We start from the raw sequence: 8648 nt of genomic DNA, 5'->3' as shown, positions 1-8648 counted from the left end.
CAGAAGGAGGCAAGAATGGCTGCGATGTTTACGTGTTGTCTAGGCTGCTGCGGGGGAAGGCGGATCGGGGCATATTCCTCTGAAAGAAATGCCCACTGTTCAGTTAGACACTCATCACATGGGTAATTAAGTTTGTCTTTAATTCTTACAAAAAAAACAAAAAAACAGTTCGCGTCTTACAACGTCCAGCTCGATTTGCTACTTCCGTTTAGCTCACCAAGCTACGAGCTTCCGGTGGTGTTTCAACCGGCTACTTGGTTTGTGAAGAACTAAACAAATATATTTATCTGAATGCAATTTGATGACCTTTCACACTCGGTAAATCCGGTAAAGCGTGAAAGGCAGCTGAGGTTTCACAGTAAATGGGACTCGTGAGGTTCTCCGACCAATTTGAGACGTAACTCTGGCAACAACAAAAACATGTTGTTGTTTTTTTTTCCTCCAAGAATCCTCTTACTGGTTTCACCCGATTATAAGTAGTTTCCCAATATTTGTTATAGATGCATTTCCTTTTTTTGGTGGCAAAAAAAAAAAAAAAAAAATGCAGATTAACGAAAAGCATCTGTCCTGCAGTGTTGATACTTAAAAAAAAAAAAACTAAAGCCAATCAAAACTCGGGACGTTGTCTTAATGTGCACCAGGGATGCTGTCAGAATTTGTCTTCCCCCTCTGTATACTTTAAAGATCTTCTCCAGGCACGTCATATAAACGGAGGTGGAAGAAGTATTGAGATCCTTTACTTAAGGATGGAAATACTCAAGTACACGTACCTTAAAGTTGTACTGAAGTAAAGTACTTGAGTAAATGTATTTATTACTTTCCACTGTGGTGAAGGCAAAGTTTTGACGTGTATTTTCCACGCAATAATCTCCCTCATTGATAAATCCTGCAACTGTGAACGTAGAAATATTTTTCAAGAATTGTTGGACACCATCCCGCTTCACTGAAAAATCTCAGTGTATGTCGGCTTCGTTGTCCGCTGCGACCTTAAAACACCCGAGCGAAGCAACAATAAGCAAAACGTGTTTCAGGGTGGACGGATGTGATTTACATCAATTGTATTTATTAATTTAATTTAATAAACTCCTCTTGAAGAACTGACCTGATTTTTTTTTTTTTTTTTTTTTTTACCAGCAGGAACATCTGCACATGTAGACAAATCATGTGGCCAACAGCAGTTTGGTGTGATGCTCAAATAATTTGTAGTGAACCAACTAACAGAAATTTTATCAACAAATTAGAAAATGTATACATTTATTTAAATAATTTACTAGGCATGTCGTTCTCTAGAAACTGTAGTAGGCATTTAATAGACTAAACCATTCCTTAATAAATGGGGGAAAAAAACAACAACCTGACAGTCAGCAGCTTAAATAGTCATTAGTGAGTTTCATGTGAAGTGATTGTTCTGTGAAGTATATTCCTGCCTCTGTTTTGCAGGCACAGATGTTGTCATTGTAAAGAGCGGCCGGAGGATATGTGGCACCGGAGGCTGTCTGGCCAACGCTCCTTTGCACCAGAACAAAAGTTATTTTGAGTTTAAGATCCAGTCCACTGGTAAGCACTCAACTTTTTTTTCCCCACCATGTTTCCATGTCTCTCTCCTGCCTTAGTGCCCTGCCAGATGGAAATTTTCTGGTGCATTCTTCGTGGGAGTTATTGACTGTGACACACATTACGGTTTTTAGTTGTAACCCTGTCTTGTGACTGCATGCTCACTGATTCTGCTCACTTAAAAGGACAGTATTTGAAAGCACAAAGTAGCATCTACATCTAAGAAGCTCCACGCTGGTCTCAGACTGGTTTTACTGTGTTGCATTATGTTGTCAATGCGAATCTCACCAATTTATCACTACAGCTGACATGTCATAAATCTAAATGCAAGTTAGTTTTCGTGGCTGAGAGAGCAGCTTGAACTCCTTGGGTGTTAGTGAGTTTAATGTGATGTGATTGTACTGTAAAGTATATTATTCTGTGTTTAGGTGTGTGGGGCCTCGGTGTGGCCACGCAGAAGGTCAATCTTAACCAAGTGCCTATGGGCAGAGACACAAACAGCCTGGTCCTGAGGCACGACGGCTCCGTCTACCACAACAATGAAGAGAAGAGTCGTCTCCCTGCGAACAGCCTTCCTCAGGAGGGGGATATTGTGGTAAGTGCAAAGACTGTTGAAAGTTATCCTATCTTTGAGTTTGATGAGCTCATGTTTGAAGGATTTGGTCTGTTTGGCAGAAAATGAAATATGTTTTTCTGTTTAAATAAGTGGAAACCGGAGAGAATAAAGCGATGTGATTAACAGTTAGTTGCTATTTTAAAGATAAAGATGTTACATTACATTTCATTTCATTTAGCTGATGCTTTTATCCAAAGCGACTTACAATAAGTGCATTTCAACCATGAGGGTACAAATTCAGAACAACAACAATCAAGAAAGTATATATATATATTATATATATAAAAGATGTTGTCTGACATAGTTTTCTTGCAGAGCAACGGAGCTGCATTCATGGTTTTGAGACCTTTGTTTATTAATATTTCTATGATATTATTATCATATCACGAGACCCACAGCAGAAATTGACTTTTAATTTTCCTGACAGTGAAAGTCACAGTCCAATGCGTGATCTAATGTGGGCTGAATTGGCTTCTGTTTTTTATCAGAGTTTCCCAAATTCCTCTTTGGCATCAGATTGTAAATCATCACTGGTTTCATGTTATTTTGAAACTGCATTCATTGGAATTGTTTACAAGGCTATTGCTCATGACTCAGAAATAATTTTCTGAATATGATTTTAATGAGCAGTAGCTCGGGAGGGGGGGGCAGATCAAATGCATTGTGGGAGTGGAGCCGGTGTGCAGGCGGTCGTAGCGCAAAACGCAGCACTCTCTGTCACTGTGGTCAGCACGCGTCTCGTCATCTGGCTAACGTAACATTTAACACATTGTACCTGATTTAACATGACAAATCTTTCTATTACTAATATTGTTTTTTTTTTTTGCCAATATTTTCCCCACTCTTTTGGCAGATTGCCTATACTAATATATATATATATAAATAATATACTAATATATTTTTCCACCTCATTGAACAGAAGTCATTCCTGCAGTGGAATTAACACATTATCTAGCCGACTCTTATTGTGATGACTCATTGACAGATGCAAACATGAAAGGAAATGCTTTTCAACATGTACGCATTTAAAATAGGAAAACTAGTTCAACTCAGTTTGTAAAAAAAAATGCCATATTTATTTTTATGAAACATTTTCTTCAGATTGAGGCCTCTTTAAAAAGCCTGGATGACGCTCTGATTTACGGCTTAAAGCTCTACTCTTTAATCTGCGTAAAAGTAATTGTATTATCACTGCAGATCATTGTCATCTTGCCAATTTTTTCCAAAGTGTTCTCTTGTCAGTGTGCAACTGTTTCAATCTCTCATCTTCAATAGTAGCTCAAACTCAGTGGCGTATAACACGTGAGCAGCACATGAGCGTTAGCAGGAGAGAGAATAACATCATTCTTCGTAGATAAGATGGAGGCCGATGTAATTTAATAGGGGAGCTTAACAGCACCGTGCTGTATGTTGCCGTAAAACTTATTTTATGTACTTTTAGTTGCACAAAATTTACGGTTCGTAGTCATTATGATTAGGATTTTACAGCACGTGTGAAAACAAAGAAAGCGAAGGCCAAACTTGACCCGTGGGCCCCTGTACTGGCTGCTCTGATTTAATTAAGCATTGAGCATTTAGGTATAATTATCAATGCAGATTCATAACTTCAAAGCGTTCACCGGCAGATACCGCCTATCTGCTAATATTATCTGGTATCCTTAATAGTTGCAGTTACAATAGTTAACACTTACTGTCAATGAGTGAGATGTGACAAGATTATTTTCACCTGTGAGACTGTGTGTGTTTGTTCTTAAACATACTTCGATCTGTTGTTCTGTTCAGTCGAACCTTTTTCTAAATAATAGTATTATTGTGCGGAGACTCTTTAGTGGATGTTGCGCCATAAATAAATTGAAGTCGACCAGAGTTCATGACTAATAGCCTGCAGGGTCATGTAGCCGTGCGCAAAAGCCACATGTGTCGTGTCTTCACTTCATCACTTCTTCCTCCAACAGTATTCAGGAGAACAAAGTACGAATTATTTTCCAGACTTCGGCCTTTATTGACTGATTCGGGCCACTTGCCAACAAGAAGGACAAAGTTCGACTGATTTCCTGTTCATTCGTGCATCTACAGTACTTAAACCTACATGCTCATGTGCAGATAACTAATTACAAAAACCTCGATATCCAGAACGAATAGAAACATTTTTGATCCACCAGAGAATGTTTTGTCCTGTTTTTGTGTCCCATTTTGTGTCAGACACATTTTCAGCTCGAATCAAAGTGTCGTTGACCATGATTATGCAGTGATAATCAAAGCTCAAGCCGTCACGATGCAGTAGGGGAAAGTGAATCTTCTGGAAAAAGAAAGCAAACAATCCTAGATGGAAGCCTACATGTACCTTTGTTTTGTTTCTCTATTATTGGACTAGAATCTTGCCCAAACGTTTCCTGCTAAATAGTAAACATTTTCAATTTCTGTCTTGAAAAATGTTACAGATGCAAACTGTGACGAGGTTTCTTTTTAATAACTCAACCATGTTTGTACGCGTTTCACAGTGTGTTTACTTGTGTATTTGTGTCCCTCAGGGCATCACATATGATCACGTGGAGCTGAATTTATATCTGAATGGAAAGAACATGCATTGTCCTGCCTCAGGGATCCGAGGAACTGTTTACCCTGTCGTTTATGGTAAGTTTACTCATTGGTTCCTTATACTGGGGAGTGTGTCGGGGGTTGATAATCTGTAGATAATATTTGCCTAATTTACTAATGAGTGAAACAAATGTATGTGAAAGTTATAGAGTATAGAACAGGTTTTTTTTTTTTTTTTTTAAACAAATGCCATTATGGCAGTTACAGTTGTATTCCACTAGAGGGCTGTATTTGTACAGCTTTACATAACTGTGCTCAGGTTGGGCTCTTGTACTTAAAATAGTTTTTATTTGAATATTTCACCGCAAACACATTCCAAAATTCCAACAGTGAGTCATGTGAACTAATCAAAACATAAACTTTAGCAGGACGGGGCCGTTTTGCCACCGAGGATCAAGACATGCAGGTTTTCTTCTGGTTTTATAGACCGGCTTCTCTTCATTTGAACTTGAGCTTGTCAGTGAAATCTACTGGCGATTTTATGTTGAAAAGAAAACTTGCAGGGTGTTGGCCTCTCATGGCAACTGTTTCTATTCATGTCCTACAGTACCAACAATGAAGAAAAATAGTGACTAGCTAATGAATTTCTCAGCTACCGAAACTGTTTTAGTGAAAACTTACTGATTTTAAAGCACTGCTAGATTTTCTGAGGTTGAAAATATATCCATGTGATCAAAGAGTAACATTGGACACACCAACATTCAACATACACGTCGCCAATTTTTGTTAAAATACATTCAAAAACAAACAAACCTAAATAAGCAAATTTGCATTAATAAAGCAAATATATATGTAATATATAATCTGTTTTAAAATACACACAAAAAGCTAAAACTACATTAACTCGACTACCTCTATTACTAAATAAAAAATGTGTTACTCAACCCCAAAAACTAAAGTTTTCACCATATATGTTTGTAAAGCACAGGTATAATTGATTAGACATTGACATTAGAAATGACCACATTTCAAATACGTCTGTTTAGAGCTCTTTTTTTTTTTTTTTAACCTGTTTTGAAAAGTGCTGTAAGTACAGTTATTATTAAATGAGCTGGTTCCTGGTCTTGTGCATACTGACAGTCTGCCGTGGTAAAATGGGGCATTGTATGAAAGTGCCCCGTTTATTAATAATTAACTAAATTTGTTTCACCTGCGCTTTTTGCTGCATCAATAGCTCCAAAGTTTTGCTGTGAATAAGATTTATTGCTTTTTCAAGGTATATCACCTGACTCATTTCTGAAGAATGACCGATGGCAGGAAAACCATAAAAAACTTGGAAAATTTGCTTTATGTTACAGAAGTGAGACACAACATAATAATATGAGGGTGTATATACAGTAAATTATAGAGCCTGACTGATACCACGTTGTTTTTTGGACCAATGCCAATACCAATATTTGGGAGAAAAAAAATTCCAATATTAATATATCAGCTGATATTCCTGGTGGTTATCAAACACTTTTGACACTTGTGACACGGAGATGTAATGGAAGTAGGATATTTTTACAGTTTATTGTCCAAACTAACATCAGTGCAATGAAACAATGAACAATTCAATAATTATAAATAACTATCAAAAAAAAAAAAAAAAGGAAAAAAAAAAGCACAACAAGACAACTATTTCTAATTTCCCCCCAAACATCATTTTCTGGATTACATTCTGTAAAAAGAAAAAAAGTTTTCACATCGGTGCGAATCGGCCAACATATATGCCGATACTGGTTTATCCATGATGTGCCAAAATCAGCTGTCGGATATATCATTTGGGCTCTAATATAATGCGCCGTATATATACACCATGTCACTGGAGACGCCAGATGTTGCCGAGCATGATCAATTTGAAGTAATAGTATAGCTGCAATTAGACACACGGGAAGTTCGAACCTTCGACTACACTTGTGTGAAAACGGTCATTTGGTGTGGCGGTTGCTAGATTGGATCAGCGGGAGGAACGCTCTGCCTGTGATTGGTTGTCATGACCAGTTACCTGACAGTGAAGCAATCAATCACAGGAGAACAGCGCAGAGCGTGCATCCCTCCAGCTGATCCAATCTAGCGCCAACCGTAGTTGTAAATTCATAGGTTGTACTTAACAACACGGCTCTGACTGTCACAATGAGCCAGCCTGACACCAAAGCAGCTGCGTGGTATTTTAATCATCGTTAATTATTAATTAGTTACACCAGTTACACGCAAATCTGTTGTGTCACAGTGTCTTCAGAGAAACACTCCCGTGTGATTACATTGACGACGGTGAAACAAACGAACGCGATGTCAAAACCGGGGAAAGCTTGTGACCTGAAATTCTGCTTCCTCAGTGAGCTTTTGTGCTGATCCGTTATAAACGCACAATTTTCTGCCGGTGTTAGGACAGTCGTTCCACATTTCATTCAACTTGTGCTGCTAACAGCGGTTATGAGAGGTGTCCGTGTGTCCTGATGAGGTTTCGAGAGCTCATCTCATAATGAAGACAAAGTAAAGTTTTTTTTTCTTCTGAATGACACTTTTTAGTGTTGATTTTTTTGTTGTTGTTTTGTTTTTGTTTTAGTCATAGTTCATATTTAATGATACAAATCGTTATTCAGGGTCCTTAAAGGACGATACAAATCTAAATGAGGATGTAAGAGGCTCACATAATGTCTGAACGTGTTCTTTGTGTCTGTTCCTTTCTGCTCTTCCAGTGGATGACAGCGCCATCTTAGACTGCCAGTTTAGTGACTTCTACCACACACCTCCGCAAGGATTTGAGAAGATCCTCTTCGAGCAGCAAATCTTCTGAAGGAGCACCTCAGCCTCGGCCTCTCTTTATGTTGTCGCCCTCCTCTATATCTCACAGCGACCTCTGTCACACTACAGTTTGACCTTGATCGGCTCTTATCATTGCGTGTGGCTTGAACGCGTCTTGTTTTGTTTTTCCTCCTGATTACTCTGTCTCTCTCTCTTCTCTCTGCTGTGTCTCCTCGAAGAAGAAGAAGAAGAAGAAGAAGATTTCTGATCATCAATCCTAACCTTGTGTCAGATGTAATCAAACTGTATTAACTGAACAACTTTCAGTTGCTGCTCACGTCCACAGAGTGTTTACAGATACCAAACAACCGATGTAAAATGTTCCCCGTTTTTCAGGATCAGAAGCCATGTTTTATTGACATTCCTTTAAACTTTGAAATAGCCTCCTAAATGCCATAACTTCCATCTCAGCATACACCTTATATTTATTTGTATTTATTTGCGTTCCAGATTAAAGTGATATTTCTTTTTGGTTTAAAAAACAAAAACAAAACAAACATGTATATTTTGACCAGCAAGAGTTTGTGGACTGAAGATGGGTCAGCTGTCAGTACTGCCAATGTCAGCCAACAGCAGTGGGGATATTGACTTGAATTGATACAGAGGTGGTTGAAAATATGAACACGGATAAATCGGTGCAGCCTAGTGTTTGAGGTTAATTTTCCCTGAGGATATGTTGCTGGAAAATGTTTGACAAAGCCACACTTCGCTGTCAAATATTAAGATTGATTCCCAAATCACTTCTCTGATCAGCCCCCGCTTTCGTCATCCTGAAATCTTGCAGCGTATTCATTCTAATTATCAGAATATTACCAGAGCTGCAGGTGCTGGTTGTCTCTGATTAGAGATATATGTTAAATAAAAATACAAAAAAAACAAAAAAAACAAACCATAAAAGTCAATCTGTTGTGTTGTATTGGCAATGCGTAACCGCTGCTGAAAGTGTGACAGTCAAATATTTCAAACGCTTGTCTTTGTTTGCACTGATGATGTTATTGTACAAATCCAAATATCGTTGATTCATTAAACTTTTGTGTGTCTGGAGGCAAACGCATTATTTTTTTTATTTTTTTGGTAGAGAGAGTCGTGTTAC

The 8648-nt window shown here is 38.1% G+C and overlaps 1 protein-coding gene across 1 annotated transcript; it reads left to right on the top strand.

Moving 5' to 3' along the window:
• Positions 1–8599, top strand: spryd7b (SPRY domain containing 7b). Its single transcript, XM_069707623.1, is given in 6 exon segments — positions 1–51; positions 53–122; positions 1441–1557; positions 1983–2149; positions 4702–4804; positions 7450–8599. Coding segments are annotated over 6 exon segments (591 nt in total). The 5' UTR covers positions 1–15; the 3' UTR covers positions 7548–8599.
• The last annotated feature ends 49 nt before the right edge of the window (positions 8600–8648 follow it).

Source organism: Brachyistius frenatus, unplaced genomic scaffold, assembly GCF_029030835.1.
Source record: "Brachyistius frenatus isolate BFR_SWC_R1_liver_20210118 unplaced genomic scaffold, ASM2903083v1 Contig_70, whole genome shotgun sequence".
Classification (NCBI taxonomy): Eukaryota; Metazoa; Chordata; class Actinopteri; family Embiotocidae; genus Brachyistius; species Brachyistius frenatus.
This window is presented reverse-complemented; position numbering and strand designations above follow the sequence as displayed.